This window comes from Gobius niger (assembly GCF_951799975.1).
Source record: "Gobius niger genome assembly, chromosome: 22".
Taxonomy (NCBI): Eukaryota; Metazoa; Chordata; class Actinopteri; order Gobiiformes; family Gobiidae; genus Gobius; species Gobius niger.
Window position 1 is genome coordinate 6,146,989 of NC_136873.1, and position 24,855 is coordinate 6,171,843.

The 24,855-nt window shown below is 35.8% G+C and overlaps 1 protein-coding gene across 1 annotated transcript in view; it reads right to left on the reverse strand.

Annotated features, from left to right (window-relative positions):
- The window catches only part of npr2 (natriuretic peptide receptor 2), a 149,470-nt gene that overhangs the window by 30,040 nt on the left and 94,575 nt on the right, over positions 1-24,855 (reverse strand). The window contains exons 11-14 of the mRNA XM_079581235.1: positions 13,609-13,713; positions 12,099-12,170; positions 4,118-4,277; positions 2,300-2,455 (exon numbers count right to left, since the gene is read on the reverse strand). Of these exons, the coding sequence (XP_079437361.1) occupies positions 2,300-2,455; positions 4,118-4,277; positions 12,099-12,170; positions 13,609-13,713 (493 nt within the window). The remainder of the gene's footprint in view (positions 1-2,299; positions 2,456-4,117; positions 4,278-12,098; positions 12,171-13,608; positions 13,714-24,855) is intronic.

Sequence of the window (24,855 nt, forward strand, 5' to 3'; positions counted from 1 at the left end):
GCGCCTCTCAGAATCCCGAACCGCACACTGGTTTACCATTTTCTATCTCATGGTTTGACCTCGGTAAGTTCTCCGTGTTCAATTAATCGTTAAGCTAGATAGAAGAAACAAGAGCAGAGTGTGCATCTGTAGGAACTCTATTTCCTCTACAAACCAGTACAAAATGAAACACGCTTTATGTGAATGTTAAAAAGTGTGTGCATATTTAGATTCATAAATGTGTGAGCCATGTGCTTGACCATGTGCTAACCGCTCGCCCGGAGCTAACTAGCTCCTTAGCAGCGCATAGATCCGATGAAAACAAGTATTTTGCAATAATAATAACGTCAATACAGCAGTAACTACACTGCAAAAGTACCCTACTAAAAACAAGGAAAAAAATCTTAAAATAAGACATTTTGTTTTGTTTTAAGGAAAAAATTCTGCCAATGGGGTCAGCATTTTTTTCTTGCTAAGAGTTGTTATTTCTAGAATATTTTTCTCATCATAAAACAAGAAAGAAACACTAAATTTAAGCAAATAAAGCTAGAATTAAGCAAAATGTCCTCAGAAAATGGAAAAATTTAAGGAAAACATTCTTTTTTAGTGAAAAATTGTGGATATTTTACTTAAATGTTGCTTGATTTAAGTAAAATGTTCTTAATAAACACTAATATTTAAGGAAAGTATTGCCCCGGAGACCCGTCTCCATGATGTGGAGCCAGGCTGATGGTCAGAGTCACCTGCTGGAGGATTCACCTATTGTACATGTTTTTAGTGGTAGACATGGGGAGAACATGCTCCACACAGAAAGGCCCCGTCCTGGTGGGAATCGAACCCAGGACCTTCGAGCTGTGAAGCTGAGGCTCTAACCGCTGTGCCACCGAGCCGCCCACTTTGAAGAATGGAATGTATTTTCTCTCTGTGAGAATCAGTTCTTAAATTAAGAGTTGTTGTGATATTTTTTCTTAAAATAAGAAAAAATATTCTTTGTCTAAAGCTGAAGAAGATTCAAAAAGTTTTTCTTTCTTGTTACAAGAAAAATTAGCATGTTTTTAGCAAATATATCTGAGCAAGAAATGGCTAGATTTTATTTCCTAAAACAAGATTTTAGGAAATAAAAATAAGAACTTATTTCTTAAAGTAAGACATTTTTTACTTGCTTAGAATCCACTTTTTGCAGTTTACACTTCAAAAAGTGGATTCTAAGCAAGTAAAAAATGTCTTACTTTAAGAAATAAGTTCTTATTTTTTCCCTAAAAAGTAACAATGTTTTGCTGAGCAAAGTTTTCTTGAGAAAAAAATCCTGTTTTAGAAAATAAAATCATTTATTGTTCAGATATATTTGCTAAAAACATGTTAATTTCTCTTGTAACAAGAAAGAAAAACTTTTTGAATCTTCTTCAGTTTTAGACAAAGAATATTTTTCTTATTTTAAGAAAAACTAAGATCAACAACAACTCTTAATGTAAGAACTGATTCTCACAGATAGAAAATACATTCCATTCTTTAACTTTAGCTTCACAGATCGAAGGTCCCGGGTTCGATTCCCACCAGGACGGGGCCTTTCTGTGTGGAGCATGTTCTCCCCGTGTCTACCACTAAAAACATGTACAATAGGTGAATCCTCCAGCAGGTGATTCTGACCATCAGCCTGGCTCCACATCATGGAGACGGGTCTCCGGGCGCGGGCAATACTTACCTTAAATATTAGTATTTATTAAGAACATTTTGCTCAAAAATGTGAGTAATTTAGAACATTTTACTTAAATCAAGCAACATTTAAGTAAAATACCCACAATTTTTCACTAAATAAGAATGTTTTCCTTAAATTATTCCATTTTCTGAGGACATTTTGCTTAATTCTAGCTTTTTATTTGCTTAAATTTAGTGTTTCTTTCTTGTTTTATGATGAGAAAAATATTCTAGAAATAAGAAAAAAATGCTGACCCCATTGGCAGAATTTTTTCCTTAAAACAAGACAAAATCTCTTATTTTAAGATTTTTTTCCTTGTTTTTAGGGTACTTTTTGCAGTGTATCTAAAGCAGCCTTTGTATTTGTGGTTTATTGCGGACTTTTCATCAACACTGAGCTGTAGGCGATTGCAACTAGCAAGGAATGCACCCAAGAGTTATGATGGCTGCTTCATTACATTCATGTATAAATCAGATCCAATCGTTTCAAAGGAGTTCACCCCTCCCACCTGAACCCTCAACAGAAGTCATATTTAATCTAAAACGTAACCTCTGACACTGGTGCTTTAAAGTACGTGGTGTAAAAGTGTGTGTGTGTGTGTGTGTGTGTGTGTGTGTGTCGTACCTTTCGGGCTGAGGTCCATGCCCTCGATGTAGAAGGGCCCGTTCCTCAGGGCGATCTCCTGCAGGATGATGCCGAAACTGTACACGTCGCCCTTCTGCGTGCCCTGAGGGGGGTGTCGGTCGTAAATCAGCAGCTCCGGGGCCGTCCATAACTTCTCTGCAACACGAGGGGAAAGGGGTCATTTTATATGACATGTAGATACAGACGGCATCTCTGGAATGCAAGTTTATTCAAAAACTACTTTAACAAACGCTGAATTATGAATATAGTTTCTACTAAATAAAGATACAAAGACATGGGGAGGAGCAAAGTGGTTCAACAGCCCATAAATACATAAAAAAAACGGAGAATGCTAACTTCATGCTCCATGTTAGCATCGGGCTAATGCTAACGGTTAGTTAGCGCGAGCTACAACTGCCGTTTTTTCACTTCTACTGAACAATCTGCTGTGAGAAAATATCCATATGGGCCCGATTTACACTTGACTTTATTTGTGTGATAAATAAGTTCATATTCCACCAGAAAATGGCTAAAAAGAGTGGAAAATTGTGTTTCTCTAAAGATTCTATTTTCCCCCTCGGCGAAGCCACGCCCCCTTCTATAGGTACAGACGGCATCTCTGGATTCGCCCATATATGGTCATGTTTGAAAACAATTTAGAGAAAAATCAAAACTTTCTCTAATTATTCAAAAACTACTTTAACAAATGCTGAATCATGAATATAGTTTTCTACTAAAATAAATACATAAATAACAGAGGATGCCAACGTGATGCTACATGTTAGCATCGGGCTCATAGATACAGACGGCATCTCGTCATAGAAGGGGGCGTGGCTTCGCCGAGGGGGAAAATAGAATCTTTAGAGAAACACAATTTTTCCCTCTTTTTAGCCATTTTCTGGTGGAATATGAACTTATTTATCACATAAATAAAGTCAAGTGTAAATCAGGCCCATATGGATATTTTGTCACAGCAGATTGTTCTGTAGAAGTGAAAAAACGGCAGTTGTAGCTAGCGCTAGCTAACCGCTAGCATTAGCCCGATGCTAACATGTAGCATCAGGTTAGCATTCTCCGTTATTCATGTATTTATGGGATGTTGAACCACTTTGCTCCTCCCCATGTCTTTGTATCTTTATTTAGTAGAAACTATATTCAGAATTCAGAATTTGTTAAAGTAGTTTTTGAATAATTAAAGAAAGTTTAGATTTTTCTCCAGATTGTTTTCCCCCTTAACTGTTTTCAAACATGACCAAATATGGGCGATTCCAGAGATGCCGTCTGTATCTATATATGGTCATGTTTGAAAACAGTTAAGGGGAAAACAATCTGGAGAAAAACTAAAACTCTCTAATTATTCAAAAACTACTTTGACAAATGCTGAATTATGAATAAAGTTTTCTACTAAATAAAGATACAAAGACATGGGGAGGAACAAAGTGGTTCAACAGCCCATAAATACATAAATAACGGAGAATGCTAACGTGATGCTACATATTAGCATCGGGCTAATGCTAACGGTTAGCTAGCGCGAGCTACAACTGCCGTTTTTTTCACTTCTACTGAACAATCTGCTGTGAGAAAATATCCATATGGGCCCGATTTACACTTGACTTTATTTATATGTGATAAATAAGTTCATATTCCACCAGAAAATGGCTAAAAAGTGAAGTTTTGGGGATCCTAAAAAACATAACAATAAAACAATTGTCCCGAGCTCTTTCATTGAAACCTTCAGTTTTGCAGATGGGACAGGCTGGCGGTCGGGCTTTAGGAGATTAATCCCCTTAAATAACTCCAAGATGTGAACGGACTCACTGGCGTAGAGCGCGTGCGAGTCGTCGTTCTCGCTGGACGTCCGGAAGCTGCCCAGGCCGTAGTCCGTGATCTTCAGCACGAAGCGGCTGTCCACCACGCAGTTGGACGACTTGAGGTTCCCGTGGCAACCGAAGTAACTGTTGTGGAGGTAGTTCATGCCCTGTTTGCGAAGAGAGAAGACAGGAGTCAAAAGCGGGTTTTCGGAGCGGAAAGAGGGCTCTCGGGACATGTGGGAGCGATCAGGGAGGGGGAGGCCACAGACGCCGCTCCTGCCCCGGGACAGGAGCGGAGCTGGAAAATGACTTACAAGAAACAGCTTTTATTTACCATGTCGTTTTTGGAGGTTTGGAGAAGTTTACCCTCGGAAATTCTGACCATCGAGATCAACCAGGACCAGTGATCGGGACATCGGAGCCGATCGTGGAAAAAGTATAGATTCCAAACTCCCGATACTGACGCCGATACCTGTTTTGATTGTGTTTGTGATTTAGATCGGAGAAATCATGGACTGAACTTAACCTCTTAACCTCTTGACTCCCACCCGAACGGATCCCAATTTCTCCAGTTTGGCTTTACCCTGATCAAAAAGCTTCTTGGGGGAAAAAAAGCGCCAAAACGGCCACAAAAAATGAGACGAAAACAAGGATGTAAATGCAACAACAAAAAAAGACAAAAACTGAACAAATATTTGACAAAAACTCAACCAACAAGTGACAGAACTCGCCAAAAAAATGACAAAAACTCAAAAATGTGACAAAAATGTGACATAAATGTGACAAAAATGTGACAAAAATGTGAAAAAAAATGTGAAAAAAATGTGACAAAAAATCAACCAAAAAGTGACAAAACTCGACAAAAAAATGACAAAAACTCAAAAATGTGAAAAAAATGTGAAAAAAATGTGACAAAAATGTGACAAAAATTCAACAAAGATGTGACAAAAATGTGAAAAAAATGTGAAAAAAAATCAACCAAAAAGTGACAAAAATGTGACAAAAAATGTGACAAAAATGTGACAAAAAATCAACCAAAAAGTGACAAAAATGTGACAAAAATGTGACAAAAATGTGAAAAAAAGTGAAAAAAAAGTGAAAAAAATGTGACAAAAAATCAACCAAAAAGTGACAAAAATGTGAAAAAAAATGTGAAAAAAATGTGACAAAAAATCAACCAAAAAGTGACAAAAATGTGACAAAAATGTGACAAAAATGTGACAAAAATGTGACAAAAAATCAACCAAAAAGTGACAAAAATGTGACAAAAATGTGACAAAAATGTGAAAAAAATGTGACAAAAAATCAACCAAAAAGTGACAAAACTCGACAAAAAAATGACAAAAACTCAAAAATGTGACAAAAATGTGACAAAAATGTGACAAAAAATCAACCAAAAAGTGACAAAAATGTGACAAAAATGTGAAAAAAAAGTGAAAAAAATGTGACAAAAAATCAACCAAAAATGTGACAAAAATTTGACAAAAATTTGACAAAAATTTGACAAAAATTTGACAAAAATTTGACAAAAAATCAAACAAAAAGTGACAAAACTCGACAAAAAAATGACAAAAACTCAAAAATGTGACAAAAATGTGACAAAAATGTGACAAAAATGTGACAAAAATGTGACAAAAAATGTGAAAAAAATGTGACAAAAATGTGACAAAAATGTGACAAAAATGTGAAAAAAAATCAACCAAAAAGTGACAAAAATTCAACAAAGATGTGACAAAAATGTGACAAAAATTCAACAAAGATGTGAAAAAAAGTCAATCAACAAGTGACCACCGGACCGGAGCCACCAATACACACTAATAGAATCACGAAGAAGAAACTAACAGGCTAACGGGCAAAGCTAACCGCGGGCTAGCGTCACTTTAAACAGTATTTACAGCCAAGTTTGAGTGAAAAAAATGATTTCCATTGTATAATTGAATGTACAATATCCCTCTGTCCCTTCGCCTTTCCTGTCGGCGTAGTATTTACTCTCCAAGACAATGAGTAAGTTAAAAAATGGTAACTCGCTACGACACCTGCAGTTGCGCTTATGGCCTCTAGGGGCATGAGTGACTTAGTACTGCTTTAAGATACAAATAAGTGTGTATAAAAGTGTCATCTGAGCTAAATGCTAACTCAAATTCAGGCCACTTAATATAATCTTATAATCAGAAAAAACAAAACAAAAAAATGAAAATATATAAATGCAATGAAAAGGACAAAACATACCTCGCCATATGTTAGTATTCCCTGTTCATTTCTATGGGGATGGAACATTCAATTTAAGGGGAGACACTACAGGCAAAACTACATTTTTTCAGTTTTCAGGTTTTGGGCCAAATTGGTCTCTGGACATACAAGCTTTCACCCGGAAACAGAAAATATACCTAATCTTCACAATAACATGTTTAAATATTGCGCTGATTCAATGTTCCCCCATAGACTTATATGGGAGAATGCAATTTCAAGGGCCTTTTTCTCAAAACACATTTTTCTGTCATTGTGGCGACACTATGTCCACGTCAGTCGGACCTAAAGACTTCACATTTTCCAGCCTTGGACTGAACAATATTTGGAAGATTTTTTCAGAGGGATTTTTTATTATCTAATCCCTAAGCCCAATTTATTGAGTTTTGAATGTCAAAAAATAAGGCAAAGATGTAATTCTGGATTTTTGTCATTTTTTTGTGTCAATTTTTTGTTATTTTTTTGTTATTTTTTTGTCAAATTTTTATCACATTTTTGTCATTTTTTCGTCAATTTTTTGTCAATGTTTTCTCACTTTTTTGTCATTTTTTGTAGCATTTTTTGTCACATTTTTGTCATTTTTTCGTCATTTTTTAATAAATTTTTTGTCACATTCTGGCCACTTTTTTCATCAATTTTTCGTCACTTTTTTGTCAATGTTTTCTCACTTTTTTGTCATTTTTTGCAGCATTTTTTGTCACATTTTTGTCATTTTTTCGTCATTTTTTAATAAATTTTTTGTCACATTTTTGCCACTTTTTCATAAATTTTCCGTCACTTTTTTGTCAATGTTTTCTCACTTTACAAATTTTCCCACTAAAAAATTGTTTATTTTAAAACTAAACAAGAAATCCAAAATCCCCTCTGAGAAAGTCTCGGTAACTCATTCATCAATGAAATGAAACCATAAATTTGAATGTAGCTCTGTCCATTATTCAGATTTCGAAAAGATGGGAAATTTGGGGCATTTTCAGGCATAAAACACCTTGTTCTTATATGAAAAGATAAAATGACAGAAAACTTGCAATGTATTTTTTCCTCACATTTATGCCAGTAATCTACAGCAAAAGTTTCAAATTGATATCTGTAAATATACATTTTTTCCCTATTCACCTGCAGTGTCTCACCTTAAATCGGGTCCGGCCCGGGATTCGACGGCTAACGAAATGTGTGCATTTGCAGGAACAGGAACAGGCATTTCTATGATTTCTACACCTCTGGCCACCAGGCTGAACGTCACCTAGTTACTGCAGGTTACCATAGTAATGTCCACTCCTCCGTCTCCTTCTCCCAGCCCACCCCCGCCTCCACCTCCCCCTTTGATACGCCCCGTCAGCCCCCAAAATCCCGGCTAATCCGCACCGGGAAACTCTGACCGGGGGTCCCGCTCGCTCCCACCCCCTCTGCGGCACGTCCTCCTCTCACTTTCTCAACGCACTTCTTTTTTTTTCTTTTTTTTTTTTTCGCTTTTGCCATTCGTAATTTCTCCTCCAGCCGTAGCCATGGCAACCCGCAGCAGCGAGCAGACCCGGGAGCCAGCGACCTCAGCGGAAAGTGTACACAAAGTTGAATACTTTCTGGTTTAGTCATAGGATTTGAGGATACGAAGGAGAAAAAAGGGATTTCGAAATGTTACAGCCGTCTCCACATGTCATATTGAAGTGTGTAGATCAGGGGTCGGCAAGTTTGCGTCGTGAAGGGACAATTTTCATCATCGCCGAAACACCAAGGGCCGAACCTCACCATTGTAGCTTAAAGTAAAGAACTACTTTCACGTCTTTGTTGAAAAAGCAGTAGATTTGCCTTTAAAGGGACTATGCAGAGTCTAAAAATGCCTCTAAAATCCTGCACTGTCGCTCAAAAAGGTGTTAATTCGAGTCCGAAGTGCCGTCATGCACGAGCTTAATATTGAAACTGCAGTTACGCGTAAGACCTGAGGTGGCAGTAGTGAGTATAAAATGGCTAGCTCGCATCTAGCCCCTTTAAGACTAAAATTATCATCAAAACAACCCAAAAACATGAATTTTAACAGACTCTGTTAGTGTTTCTGTCCAGTTTCATATGGAAAAAATATATACCGTAAATTCTCTAATACTGGCCTGTATTCCATTAGCGGCCGGGTCTCTGACAGAGGCCGGGTCTCTGACAGAGGCCGGGTCTCTGACAGAGGCCGGGTCTCTGACAGAGGCCGGGTCTCTGACAGAGGCCGGGTTTGCGGTTGGTGGAGGCAAATTAAAGCCGGTCTCTAAAACAGGCCGGGGCTTTTATTAGAAACTATAGCAGTAGAAATATTCCCCATGTTAGGAATTTGTCTCATACTGGTGTAAATGAAAACTCACGTGCAGGAAGTAACAAACGGGAACCCGGGCCGATGGGGGACGCTGCGGAGGAGCTGATCCCAGCGTAACTTTGACACAGATTTAGCCACTTTTCAAACCTCCTGTGACGATATTTGGAAACAGGGCAAAAAACAAATGTTTATGACCCTCCAGGGTTTTAATAAAGTCTCCATCGCGTCTTCAAAGCACGTCCAGCTGCTCCGTGTGCAGGTCAGTCCCACGCCTCAAAATAACTCCTCCCATCAGCGCGAGCGTCTCGTCTTCTCTCGGGTCAGTCTCATGATCGATCACAAACACAAACGCTCCGTCTAAACTCGCCTTTTACACCAGATAACAACAAATAATCCGGTCTGCGGTAAAAACGAAACAGAAACCTGCAGTGACACTGATGTCAAAGCTCCGCTAACAGCAACGAAACACTTCCTGTTGTCCCGACAAAATAAAAGGCGTCAACGTTCCAGCCGCTGGGAGAGGGTTTGAAATGTTCATTAATAAATGAACCTTATATTTTAGGTGCAAATGGACACAAATCTCGTTTTTCTTCGTTTTCCTGGTCGTCCGTTTTGCTCAAATAGAAATAAAGGCCTGTCTCTATTTGTGGCCTGGTTCCAATAAAGGCCTGGTCCCAGATGCCCTCGAGTAAATAAAGGCCCCGGACTATATTAGAGCATTTACGGTATATAGACTTGCAACCCACCAGTTGAGAATCATTGTTTTGCATTATATATGACCCAGTGGTACGTTCTGCCAGGACATTTTTAAACTACTGACACTATTTCTCGGATTTTTGTAGTTTAACAGGTATTTGACCTCTTATTTGCATAATAATATTCAAAAGCCAGAGGTTCTGTGCCGGAGGGCCGGGACGTTGCCTACCCCTGGTGCACAGCATGGAGGGCCACAGATGTAAACGTCAATGGGCGCCTTTAGAAAACAGCCTTTGAATTGACGGATTCCTGTATAAATCTATAGATAGATATTTTCTCTTTCTTCGTGTCTGCCCTGATGAAGAACAATGTGTCAAAGCGCGTAGGCTGCTCCACGTTATAATAAAGGATATCTTTCTTCCACAGACGCGAGTGCCTCATCTGTTCTTCACTCTTCTCTTTGTTTCTATGTGAACGTTCATAACCCAAAACCTTTGATAAGTCAATAAACCCACAAACATTTTGCACGGCGATTCAAAACGCTGACAGAGAAAAGAAAAAAAAAATGGTGAGAGCCGTTTTTTCGTTTTTTCTCCAGTATCGGCTCTGACATCCGATACCAGCAGCCTATCAGATCGGTGCATGTCATTCTAGGGGCAGCCATTGCTGTAGTACCTCCATATCGCCGCTAGTCTCCCATTGGAATGCATTGCGCTTTAGACACGTTAAAAACAGCTTTAAAGCCTGGTTTTTAATTTTCTTAAAGGGGGGGTATAATGCTAAATGGACTTTTTCAAGCTTTGCATCATGTTATTAAGTCATTCCCTCATTAAAAACATGCCTGCACTGCAAAAAGTATTAAACTAGATCAGTATAAACATCTCAATTTGAGCATAATAATCCACATTTTAGTTGTTTTGACGAGTTAAGAAGTTGTTGGGCATTTGTCCGAGATTATTTCACTTGTTCTGAGATGTTTCTGACTCGTTTCAATACATTTCGTTGTTATTTCAGGTCATTTTCTTTGCCAATGGGGAAAGAAAATTGGTCTTGTCTCATTGGCGATTTTACTTTCTTATTTTAAGCGAGATTTACCCTAGAACTGGTCTGAAATGTCCTCAAACAAGCAAAGCAAACTCGGTCCGATCAGGAAAAGTGTCTAAATGAGTGAAAACCGCTCAAAACAAGAAACATTTCCTCAATTCAAGTCATTTAAGCCAATGCTTGATATTTACTTTTTGTAGTGTGAAGTGTTGCCTTGGCACATTCACGTATTTTTGAGTAATCTGTAAAGACTCTAATGGCGGCCATTTTAGGGATAGGTTTGCCTGAGTCCTCCTAGGAACGCCCCCACCTCCTGGAGACGCCTCCGAGCTTTGGTCACCAGCCGAGTAACCAACCACTGCTCCTCAGCAGAACCCCCTCCCCACTGATGCCACAGACAGCGTGTGGAGGGGGCGTGTCTAAAGGCTCAGAGGTTCTTAAAGAGACAGAGGCCTATTTCAAGACATTCACTACAGCCATTTTGAGAGAGACATTTTATACAAGGCAGTTATTCTAATTTACTGCATTTACAGACCAACAGAAGGTTTGGTCATCATTATAGTGTGATATAGACTGGTGCTATGGGACTGAAAAAAGCATAATACCCCCTCTTTAAACTTTCTACAGTGAGATATTCCTCCTGTGATCAGGCTGGGTTAGTCACAATTAATGTGAGGTTAAGGTATTTGCTAATATGTGGTTAAAGTCACTTGTTTACCATAATAAATCCTTTCCGTAGTCCCTCTGGGGGGTAATACAAGTGTTAAAGGAATGATTGGAGGGGTCTTTCATCCCCCCCTGGTATCTCTGGCCAGAAAACTTCACTTGCAGCTTTCCTTTGCCTACAGATCGGCACCAATACACACTAATGGAATCACGACGAAGATGCTAACAGGCTAACGGGCAAAGCTAACTGCGGGTTAGCGCCATTTAAGCAGTATTTACCGCCAAGTTTGAGTGAAAAAAATCATCTTCATTGTGTAATTGGATGTACAATATCCCAATACCAAATTACAAAAAAAGACAAAAATGTGACAAAAAATGGACAAAAAATGACAAAAATGTGACAAAAAATGACAAAAAAATGACAAAAATTGACAAAAATGTGACAAAACATGACAAAACATGACAAAAAAATGACAAAAAAATTGACAAAAAATGACAAAAATGTGACAAAACATGACAAAAAAATGACAAAAAAATTGACAAAAAAGCAAAAATGTGACAAAAAAATGACAAAACATGAGAAAAAAATGACAAAAAAATGACAAAAATGTGACAAAAAAATGACAAAAAAAAGACAAAAAATGACAACAAATTTACAACAAATTTACCAAAAAAATGACAAAAAAATGTCCCCAATGGCACCAATACACACTAATGGAATCACGAAGAAGAAGCTAACAGGCTAACGGGCAAAGCTAACTGCGGGCTAGCGTCACTTTAAACCGTATTTACAGCCAAGTTTGAGTGAAAAAAATCATCTTAATCGTGTAATTGGATGTACAATATCCCTCTGTCCCTTTGTCTTTTCTGTCAGCGTAGTATTTACTCTCACGGACAATTAATGAGTACAAAATAAGGAAAATGCTACGACACCTGCAGTGGCGCTTATGGGCTCTAGGGGCATGAGTTACTTGCTTTAAATACTTCTTTTAAGTCCGACAAGCAGCAAATCTGTTAGTAAAACATGATCAAGACAAAGCATTACCTTGACTATATCATTGATGAGGGAGTAGCGGAACATCCAGTCCAGGTTGATGCTCTCGTTCTCCAGGATGTCCTGCAAACACATGGTGACGTTTTTACTGCGCTTCTGCTAAAGCCCCCCCGACCCTCCCGCCCCCGTTCCTTCCCGGCAGCGAGGCCGGCGAGCGTTTACTTTGGAGCCCAGGGTTAACCCACGTCACGCACGGCGGGGGCAGAAAGCATGGTTCTGATGAAGAGGCGAGAGGGGGGGGTGATTTATGGCTGCTTTTGTACAATATAGGATTAATGAAGCTGAGAGGAAGTGAAATGATCTCCAGAAGGCGGAGGTTGGAGATGAGACATTCCCATAAGATTTAAGAAAATAAGTAAATCATGGTTTTAATTCTATCGTTGAACCCGTTAACCCACCTGAACCGAGCACATTTTCTCCAGTTTGGCTTTACCCCAGTCCAAAAGCTTCTGGAACAAAGGTTTGAAAATAGCGACAAAACTGAGACGAAAACAATGATGGAAATGTGACAAAAAAGTGAGAAAACATTGACAAAAATGTGACGAAAAAATTAGAAAACTTTGACAAAAAATGACAAAAAATGACAAAAAATACAAAAAATACAAAAAATACAGAAAATGACAAAAAAATGTGACCAAAAAATGTGACAAAAATGACAAAAAAATTTACAAAAAATGACAAAAAAATAACAAAAAATGTGTCCAAAAAATAACAAAAAATGTGGCAAAAAAAGACAAAAATGTGACAAAAAAAAGACAAAAAATTGACAAAAAAAATTACCAAAAAATACAAAAAATGTGACAAAAATGTGACAAAAAATGACAAAAAATGTGACAAAAAAATGACAAAAAATGTGGCAAAAAAATGACAAAAATGTGACAAAAAATGACAAAAAAAGACTAAGAATTGACAAAAAAAATTACCAAAAAATACAAAAAATGTGGCAAAAAATGAAAAAAAATGTGGCAAAAAAATGAAAAAAAATGAAAAAAAATGACTAAAAATTACCAAAAAATGTGAAAAAAATGTGAAAAAAATATGAAAAAAATGTGACAAAAATGTGACAAAAAAATGACAAAAAATTACCAAAAAATACAAAAAATGTGACAAAAATGTGACAAAAAAATGACCAAAAAAAATAACAAAAATGGTACAAAAAAAATGATAAATAAAAGTTACAAAAATTAGTTGAATGCCCCCCCACCCAAAAAAAAAAGATGGAAAAAAATCTGATGACGTGAGGAAAAAGATCCATTTAGATGAGTTTTGTAGATCTTAGCTTTCAAATGAGGCACTACACTGGCCTACAGGATTTGGATAAAGCCAAACTGGAGAAAATGCTCTCGGTTCAGGCGGTCGTTAAGAGGTTAAATGCTCAAAATAACATTCATGTAAAAGCATGGGCACCCTGCGGAATGAATGCCTCGTAGTATCACAGGTTTTCCCACATTCTTCCTTACAAAAGCCTTTCCAGAGCTGAGAGACTTGGTTTGTGCAGTACCTGGAGGCTCCCCCGGGGGCAGTACTCGGTGACGATGCAGATGTTGGGAGGGTCGATGCAGGCCCCGATGAAGCGCGTCAGGTGGTTGAACTGGACGTCCCGCATCTGAGGGAAAAGAGGGGGACATGATGTTACCGGTCTTCAACCAACTATGGGCAGATGAGGCAAATAATATAAAAACAACCACACAAATGGAGCTCAGTCACAAACAAAAACAAGCCTGAGTTAAAGTGAAAGGTGCTACCTCGCGGTAAACAGCGCTCGCGTCTGACACAAAGTTTATTTTTAGATCATACAAAACTGTCGCATTGATCTGTGACACTGAGGCCGACTGATCAAAAAGAAGCGATCTGAAGCACAAGGTGTGGAGACGGTTGTTCAGTGCAGGAGATCCCCTCTGCTCCTTTCCGCCGTGTCGTGATTGAAATATCCAGATTGTGACTTTTCCCAAGTTGTTGATCTTCATTTATTTCAGCTCTGTTCATCACAGAGCTCCCAAATCAAACACAAGGTGTATTAGAGTTTCGTACACTGCAAAAAGTAATTTACTAGATCAGTATAAACATCTCAATTTGAGCATAATAATCCAAATTGTAGTTGTTTTGACTAGTTAAGAAGTTCTTGGGCATTTGTCCTAGATTATTTCACTTGTGTGAAATCGTTTCGATACATTTCGTCCTTATCCTTTCAGATCAAAAAAGACAAAAAATGACAAAAAAAATGACAAAAAGTGACAAAAAATGACCAAAAAAATAACAAAAAATGACAAAAAAATGACAAAAAATGACCAAAAAACAAAAACAAAAAAATGACAAAAAATGACAAAAAATGGACAAAAAATTGACAAAAAATTACAAAAATATGACAAAAATATGACCAAAATATGACAAAAAAAAGACAAAAAAATGACAAAAAAATGACGAAAAAAAATGACAAAAATTACAAAAAATGACAAAATAATGACAAAAAAATGACAAAAAAAATGACAAAAAATGACAAAAAATATGACAAAAAATGTGACAATAAATAACAAAAAAAAGAGGTCATTTTCTTTGCCAATGGGGTAAGAAAATTGGTCTCATCTCATTGGCAATTTTACTTTCTTATTTCAAGCGAGATTTACCCTAGAACTGGTCGGAAATGTCCTCAAACAAGCAAAGCAAACTTGGTCCGATCAGGAAAAGTGTCTAAATGAGTGAAAACCGCTCAAAACAAGAAACATTTCCTCAATTCAAGTCATTTAAGCCAATGCTTGATATTTATATTGACTCTTAACCATGTCTTTGCTTAAGAATCGGTGCATATTTCCCCTAAACTGTAACAGTCTTTAAGAATCTTGACCAAGGATCTACGCGTATCGTCCTGCAGACCCTGTGATCCTTCTCTACACACAGGAAAAGGTCAAAATTAAGAAATAAAAAAAGACAAGCACTGTTTTTCTCTGTACAGTCCAGGACCAGGCTGCAGGCACTGAGCCCACAGGGGCCCATCAGAAGAGGGGCTCAGCGGGCCGGACACACAAACCTACTCCAGCATTAAAAAATCATAATAGAGTTAATAAATAAACCAACTGTCCCGGTCAGAATAGAACAGCAGACGTCGGTTTTTCTCATATTTAATCACAATAAACTCCCGCCCCTGGATCTCAGGAATGGTCGCTGCCTTTGTGGCTCTTCACAGGCTCACGTCCATCTACAAAACTACACATGGGTCTCACTCCAGCCCCCCCCCCCCCCCCCACTTTTCTCCACTTTTTATACTGTTTTAGCTAATGTTAATCAATGGAAGTGTATGCTAACAGCTGCAAAGATGGCGGATCTCCATGGTAACTGTGGGGTTTCTGTGCCGGCTATTCAGAAGAAACTGACACGGAAATGCTAGTTGATTGTAGAAGAAAAATCAATGGAAATCAATGGAGTCGGACAGAGCGTTTGTAAAGAGATAAAGAGGTGTTTATTTTTAACCTCTTAACTCCCGCCTGAACCGAGAGGATCTTTTTCCTCACGTCATCAGATTTTTTTTCCATCATTTTTTTGTTGGGTGTTCAACTCATTTTTGTAACTTTTTGTCATTTTTTGTCGCATTTTTGTCATTTTTTTTGTAAATTTGTCACATTTGTCATTTTTCGTCGTTTTTTTAAAACAATTTTTTGTCATTTTTTGGTCACATTTTTGTGATTTTTTTGTGATTTTTTTGTCACATTTTTGTCACATTTTTGTCATTTTTTTGTGATTTTTTTGTGATTTTTTTGTCACATTTTTGTTACATTTTTATCACATTTTTGTAATTTTTTTGTACATTTTTGGTCACATTTGTCAATTTTTGGTGATTTTTTGTCACATTTTTGTCATTTTTTTGTGATTTTTTTATCACATTTTTGTCATTTTTTTTGTAAATTTTTTGTCACATTTGTCATTTTTTCAGCGTTTTTTTAAATACATTTTTTGTCAATTTTTTGTCAATTTTTTGTCAAATTTTTGCCGAATTTTCATAAATTTTTTTAATTCTTCACATTTGTCATTTTTTCGGCGTTTTTATAAATCAAATTTTTGTCATTTTTTTGTCACATTATTGTCAAATGTTTGTCACATTTTGTCACATTTTGTCACATTTTTGTCATTTTTTCTTCCATTTTTTGTCAATTTCTTGTGACATTTTTGCCACTTTTTTCATCAATTTTTCATCACTTTTTTATCAATGTTTTCTCCCTTTTTTGTCACATTTCCATCATTGTTTTCGTCTCAGTTTTGTCGCTATTTTCACACCTTTCTTCCAGAAGCTTTTGGACTGGGGTAAAGCCAAACTGGAGAAAACGTGCTCGGTTCAGGTGGGAGTTAAGGAGTGGCCGGGCAACCAATTGTGCATGAAAAGTCCACCAGAAACTCATTTAAATCTACCCCAATATTTCCTCAGGTTGTTCTTGCTGTCAGATCATTTCTAGCTCCTCTTCATAAATAACCCAGCCTCTCCTCTGCTTATTTTACACCGTTTTTTCGGAGCGACCGTTCCTCTGGCAGGACCCCGTCAGAAAGGTCTATATTTACAGTAGTCTGTAGGTGTGGGAGACATTCCTGGTGGGGCCACGGGGTGGACATGTACAGAGGAGGGGGGGGGGTCTGAAAGAGCCAGTGTTCCCCAGCGTGGAGGGACTGCGCAGGTGTTGAGCGGGAGAGCGAAGCGAGGCGGCGGGGGCCGGGGGAAAGGCCGAGCGACACGGAAAATCACTTCCACCACAGCGGGGGGGGGGAGGGTTTATTAAAAGAGGCGCACGGTGTTGGACGCTGGTGTCTTTAAAGCCACACTGCGGAACATTGCGGGTCATGCAGTACATATACAGGGTCATTTAGCGAGGCAGGTGCTCCTTTGAACTTATGAGTATCACAGTATTATTGCCCCACATGTGAGAATACTGCACAAAGGACTTTATTTAACTAGATCAGTATAAACATCTCAATTTGAGCATAATGATCCAAATTTTAGTTGTTTTGACTGGTTAACCCCTTAACTCCCAGCTGAATCGAGCACATTTTCTCCAGCTTTACCCCAGTCCAAAAACTTCTGGAAAAAAGGTGTGAAAATAGCGACAAAACTGAGACGAAAAGAAGGATGAAAATGTGAAAAAAGTGAGAAAAAATGGACGAAAAAGTGACAAAAAATGTACAAAAAAATGACAAAAATGGACAGAAAATGGAGAAAAAATGGACGAAAAATTAAGGAAAAAAATGGACGAAAAAATTTGAATAATTTGACGAAAAAGTCAGAAAAAATGGACAAAAAATTGAGGAAAAAATAGTCGAAAAAATTGAGAAAAAATAGACGAAAAATTGAGAAAAAATAGACGAAAAATTGAGGAAAAGTTGAGGAAAAAATGGACGAAAAACTGAGAAAAAAATGACAAAAAATGCGAATAATTTGACGAAAAAGTCAGAAATAATGGACGAAAAATTGAGAAAAAATGGACGAAAAATGTACAAAAAAATTACAAAAAATGACAAAAATTTGACAAAAAAAAGGACGAAAAAGTGATAAGAATTTGACAAAAAAATGCGAAGAATTTGATGAAAAAGTGATGAAAAAAAATCTGATGACGTGAGGAAAAATATCAATTTAGCTTTGTAGGTCTTTCAAATGAGGTGTTACACTGGCCTACAGGGTTTGGGTAAAGCTGAACTGGAGAAAATGCTCTCGGTTCAGGCAGGAGTTAAGAGGTTAAGAAGTTGTTGGGCATTTGTCCTGGATTATTTCACTTGTTCTGAGATGTTTCTGACTCGTTTCGATACATTTCGTCCTTATTTCAGGTCATTTTCTTTGCCAATGGGGTAAGAAAGTTGGTCTTATCTCATTGGCAATTTTACTTTCTTATTTCAAGCGAGATTTACCCTAGAACTGGTCTGAAATGTCCTCAAACAAGCAAAGTAAACTTGGTCCGATCAGGAAAAGTGTCTAAATGAGTGAAAACCGCTCAAAACAATGACAAAAATGCGACAAAAAAATTACAAAAATGTGATTAAAATGTGACACAAAAATGACAAAAAAGTGATGAAAAATTGGCAAAAATGTCACAAAAATGTCACAAGAAATTGACCAAAAAATTACGAAAAAATGACAAAAATGTGACAAAATGTGACATAAAAATGACAAAATATGATAAAAAAAATATATGAAAAAATGACAAAAATGTGACAAAAATGTGATAAAAATTGACGAAAAAATTACAAAAAAAAGACGAAAAATTGATGAAAAAGTGGCAAAAATGTCACAAGAAATTGACAAAAAAATTACGTAAAAATGACAAAAATGTGACAAAAATAATGACAAAATTTGATAAAAAAAAATTATAAAAAAATGACAAAAATGTGATAAACATTTGACCAAAAAATGACAAAAAATGACAAACAAGCAAAGTAAACTTGGTCCGATCAGGAAAAGTGTCTAAATGAGCTCAAAACAAGATATATTTCCTCAATACATGTCATTTAAGGCAATGCTTGATATTTACTTTTTGCAGTGTGAGGAAACGCCCCTCCATTTATTGGCCTGTTTTGACAAATTTAACCAAAAAAATGACAAAAATGTGACAAAAAAATAAAAAAAATTTATAAAAATTTGACAAAAATGTAATAAAAATTGACGAAAAAATCACAAAAATGTAACAAAAAATGACAAAAAAGTGACGAAAAATTGATGAAAAAGTGGCAAAACTGTCACAAGAAATTGACAAAAAAATTACGAAAAAATGACAAACAAGCAAAGGGTTTATTAAAAGAGGCGCATGGTGCTGGACGCTGGTGTCTTTAAAGCCACACTGCGGAACATTGCGGGTCACACAGTGCATGTACAGGGTCATTTAGTGAGGCAGGTGCTGACTGTGGGTTGGTGGAAGCTATTCGTTTAGCACGTGCACTGCAAAAAGTATTTAACTAGATTAGCATAAACATCTCAATTTGAGCATAATAATACATTTTTTAGTTGTTTTGACTAGTTAAGAAGTTGTTGGGCATTTGTACGAGATTATTTCTCTTGTTCTGAGATGTTTCTGACTCGTTTCGATACGTTTCGTCCTTATTTCAGTCCTCATAAAATGTGACAAAAATGAGATAAAAAATTGACCAAAAAATGACAAAAAATGTGATAAAAATTGACAAAAAAATTACAAAAAAGAGACGAAAAATTGATGAAAAATTGATGAAAAAGTGGCAAAAATGTCACTAAAATGTCACAAAAAATGGACAAAATTTGATCAAAAATTGATGAAAAAATGACAAAAATGTGACAAAAAATGACAAAAAACAAAACAAAAAAGTGACGGAAAATTGATGAAAAATGTGACAAAATGTGACCAAAAAATGACAAAATTTGGATAAAAAAAAATTAATGAAAAAATGACAAAAAATGTGATAAAAATTGACGAAAAAATGACAAAAAAGAGACGAAAAATGGATGAAAAAGTGGCAAAAATGTCACAAAAACGTCACAAAAAATGGACAAAATTTGATAAAAAATGGATGAAAAAATTACAAAAATGTGACAAAAAAATGACAAAATTTTGATTTAAAAAAATGGATGAAAAAATGACAAAAATGTGATAAAAATTTGACAAAAAAATGACAAAAAACAAAATGTGATAAAATTGACGAAAAAATGACAAAATGTGACAAAAAATGACATAAAACAAAACAAAAAAGTGACGGAAAATTGATGAAAAATGTGACAAAATGTGACCAAAAAATGACAAAATTTGGATAAAAAAAAATTAATGAAAAAATGACAAAAATGTGATAAAAATGTGACAAAAAAATTACCGAAAAAAAAGGAAAATTGATGAAAAAGTGGCAAAAATGTCACAAGAAATTGACAAAAAAATTACGAAAAAATTACGAAAAAATGACAAAATTTGTTTTAAAAAAATGATGAAAAGATGACAAAAATGTGACCAAAAAAGTACAAAAATGTGATAATAATTTGACCAAAAAATGACCAAAAAATGACAAACAAGCAAAGTAAACTTGGTCCGATCAGGAAAAGTGTCTAAATGAGTGAAAACCGCTCAAAACAAGAAACATTTCCTCAATTCAAGTCATTTAAGCCAATGCTTGATATTTACTTTTTGCAGTGTGAGGAAACGCCCCTCTATGCATTGGCCTGTTTTGACAAATTTGACAAAAAAATGACAAAAAAATACAAAAATGTGATAAAAATTTGACAAAAAAAATGACAAAAAAATGTGATAAAAATTGACGAAAAAATTACTAAAAAAAAAACGAAAAATTGATGAAAAAGTGGCAAAAATGTCACAAAATGTCCCAAGAAATTGACAAAAAAATTACATAAAAATGACAAAAATGTGACCAAAAAAATGACAAAATTTGATGAAAAAAAATGATGAAAAAATGACAAAAATGTGACCAAAAAAGTAGAAAAAAGGGGTGATAAAAATTTTACCAAAAAATGACAAAAAAATGACAAGCAAAGTAAACCTGGTCCAATGAGTGAAAACCGCCCATTTATTGGCCTGTTTTGACAAGTTTGACAAAAAAATGACAAAAATGTGACATAAAAATGACAAAAAAATGTGACAAAAATTTTATAAAAATTGACGAAAAATTGATGAAAAAGTGGCAAAAATGTCACTAGAAATTGCCAAAAATATTATGAAAAAATGACAAAAATGTGACAAAAAAATAACAAAATTTGATTTAAAAAAAATTATGAAAAAATGACAAAAATGTGATAAAAATTGGACCAAAAAATGACAAAAAAATGACAAACGAGCAAAGTAAACTTGGTCCGATCAGGAAAAGTGTCTAAATGAGCGAAAACCGCTCAAAACGAGATACATTTCCTCAATTCAAGTCATTTAAGCCAATGCTTGATATTCACTTGTTGTAGTGCGTATGTATCGGCGTGTTTGGCTTCCTGTCGGAGCTGCAACATCTCCATGGAGACGAGCTGGTGAAGCCTCGCTCTCAGCAAGGTGAAGCGAAGATTCTTTGTATAGCGCTTTTTCACAAGCAACTAAAACACTGCAACATCTGGGACAGTCTCCCATCCAGGTCCTGCCGAGGCTCTAAGATCTGAGGAGTTTGGTGAATCTAAAAAAATAAATATCATCCAGGAGTATTTGATTGTCATAGAGCATTCTCGCGTCCAGGGGTCTCCAAAATGTTTTCGTCTGTCTCACAGAAAGAAAAAAAAAGATTTTGAAGCTATAATTATGCAGAATGATGTCAATTCAACAACTGATCGAGTCTATTCAAAGGAAATTTCTTATTATTTTACAGCTAAAATCACATTTAAGTCCAGTCGACAGGATTCAAACTACTTAACACTTTTAACCTCTTAACTTCCACCTGAACGGATCACATTTTCTCCAGTTTGGCTTCACCCCAATCAAAAAGCTTCTTGGGAAAAAATACCAAAACAGCCACAAAGAAATGAGAAGAAAACGAGGATGTAAACGCAACAAAAAAAATGATAAAAACTGAACAAAAATCTGACAAAAATTCAACAAAAATGCGACAAATTGTGGCAAAAACTCAACCAACAAGTGACTAAAAAATGTAAAAAATGTGAGAAAAACTGAAAAAACTGAACAAAAATTCAACAAAAATTCAACAAAAATGTGACAAAAACTCAACCAACAAGTGACTAAAAATTAAAAAAAAAAATGTGAGAAAAACTGAAAAAATCTGAACAAAAATTCAACAAAAATTCAACAAAAATGTGACAAAAATGTGACAAAAAGTCAACCAAAAATTGACCAAAAATGTAAAAAAAAAGAGAAAAACTCAACCAAAAAGTGACAAAAATTCGACAAAAATGCGACAAAAATGTGACAAAAACTCAACCAACAAGTGACTAAATTTTGTTTTTAATTTTGTGAGAAAAACCGAAAAAACTTAACAAAAATTTGACAAAAATTCGACAAAAAATTGACCAACATTTTTTCAAAAAAAGTGAGAAAAACTCAACCAAAAAGTGACAAAAATTCAACAAAGATGTGACAAAAAGTCAACCAACAAGTGACTAAATTTTTTTTTAAATGTGAGGAAAACTGAAAAAAAAACTGAACAAAAATTTGACAAAAATTCAACCAAAAATTGACCAAAAATTAAAAAAAAAAAAAAAAAAAGTGAGAAAAACTCAACCAAAAAGTGACAAAAAAATGTTAAAAATGTGAGAAAAACTGAAAAAACTGAACAAAAATTCAACAAAAATTCAACAAAAATTTGACCAAAAATTTAAAAAAGAATGTGAGAAAAACTCAACAAAAAAGTGACAAAAACTCAACAAAAAAATGGCAAAGACTCAACAAAAATGTGACAAAAAAACTCCGAGATCAGTTTTGCGGGTCTTAGCTTTCAAATGAGGTGTTACACAGGCCTATAGCCAAAGAGGACAGAAGGCATTCAGTTTAGGCGGGTGGTAAGAGGTTAAAACACAGGGAAAAAATCTAATTCATTCAATTTAACTTTAAACTTTAACAGTCGGTTCAAACAACAGGTTTATTTTGATACTTTCAGCTTTTTAATAAGAAAGTAGTTTACCTGAAAGGTCCAAAAACTCAATAAATCTGGCAGGAGTGAGTTTATTTAAAATTCCCTCAGACAAAACCTTCTAATACCAGAACGTTTGGCCACATAACATTAGCCAGGCGACTCTAACAAGGTTAAAAGTGAAATAAAAAATCCGCTTTTAGCATAATCCTAAAACAACAGACGGCGTGCATTCCTGTAGCCAGACTTGGAGAGACGAGGCGGTGTTTCTTTACGGGAGAACGGTGGAAAATATGTGCGAGAGCTGCAGATTCTCACAGCGCCCTCCAAGTTTCCACACGTCAGCCGGGCGTCCAGCACTTCTGTGGAGCGACTCGGGCCGTGTTCGCCGGGACGCTGCCGTACAACGTTGTTTTAGGGAAAACCACCCTGACGTCTGTTCTCGCGCTCGCTCAGACCAAACCACGAGCGGGTTTGGTGCAGACGACGCGTTATGAAGCGAGCCCGGGTTAGCTCGATTTGTGACGTGACTGGGGTTGAGCTGTGAAGTAGGTTTGGGCGCTGTTGTTAATCGAATCATCAAACTAGTCATGCTTTAGAGTTTCATACGGCGCCCCCCAGCAGACGGGAGGGGTAATGTCAGTGTGTGCCATATAAATATTAACCTCTTAACTCCCGCCTGGACCGAGAGGATCTTTTTCCTCACGTCATCAGATTTTTTTTTTTTCATCATTTTTTTGTTGTTTTTTTGTTGTTTTTTGTCAATTTTATGTCATTTTTTCATCATTTTTTTATCACATTTTTGCCAATTTTTTTAGTAATTTTTTTGTACCATTTTTATCACATTTTTGTCATTTTTTGGTCAACTTTTTATCAATTTTTTGTCATTTTTTCGTCAATTTTTATCACATGTTTTTGTAATTTTTTTTGTCGTTTTTTTTGTCATTTTTTGGCAAATTTTTGTATTTTTTTTGTCAAGTTTTGTCACTTTTTTTTTTTTTCGTCATTTTTTTAAATAAATTTTTTGTCATTTTTTATCAATTTTTTGTCCTTTTTTGGTCAACTTTTTATCAAATTTTTGTCATTTTTTGTCACATTTTTATCACATGTTTGTCACATTTTTTTGTAATTTCATTTGTATTTTTTTTGTAATTTTTTGTCATATTTTTTTATTTTTCGTAATTTTTTTAAATCAATTTTTGTCATTTTTTATCACATTTTTGTCCTTTTTTTGTCAACTTTTTATCAAATTTTTGTCATTTTTTGTCACATTTTTGTATTTTTTTTGTAATTTTTTCGTCCATTTTTATCACATGTTTTTTTGTAAAAAAAATTGTAATTTTTTTGTAATTTTTTTGTCAATTTTTGTCACATTTTTTTTTTCGTCATTTTTTTTAAATCAATTTTTTGTCATTTTTTGTCACATTTTTGTCACATTTTTGTATTTTTTTTGTCATTTTTTATCACATTTTCGTCATTTTTTGGTGACATTTTTCTGACATTTTTGCCACTTTGTCACTTTTTTGTCAATATTTTCTCACTTTTTTGTCACATTTTCATCATTGTTTTCATCTCAGTTCTGTCACTACTTTCCCACCTTTTTTCCAGAAGCTTTTGTACCGGGATAAAGCCAAACTGGAGAAAACGTGCTCGGTTCAGGTGGGAGTTAAGGGGTTAAAAAGGCCATAATGTGCTCTTTTTTTCCAAGTAATAATCACAAACACTTCATCACTATCTTTCTCTTTCTTGGTTTGTGTTTGTAAGCGTGACCCGCCTTTGTCCCGGGCCGAGTGGATTATTGGCCCGCACTTGCCAGACGCTAATAAGGCCATTGCTCTGGTCGCATTTTGGCAGCGTGGAGAGTAAACGACCCAGTCACAAAGGGGCCAGTGTTGGTTTGGGCATCGAACAGGCAGGACGATCGGTCGACACGGTAACATAACGATGGAAACCTCAGCCTGATGCAGGTCAGTGTGTCATAATGAGCTCATCACAGAAAACACATTGTCCAAAGCTCAAAATGTGTTTATTTAACCTCTTACCTCCCGCCTGAACCATTCTGTCCTCTTTGGTCATTATGTAGGTCTGTGTAACACCTCATTTGAAAGCTAAGACCCACAAAACTGATCTTTTTCCTCACGTTGTTGCTGTGTTGTGTCACCTTTTGCATGTTTTTTTTTTTTTATTCTTTTTGGTCAAATTTGTATTGAGTTTTTGTAAAAAAAAAATGTTGAGTTTTTGTCACATTTTG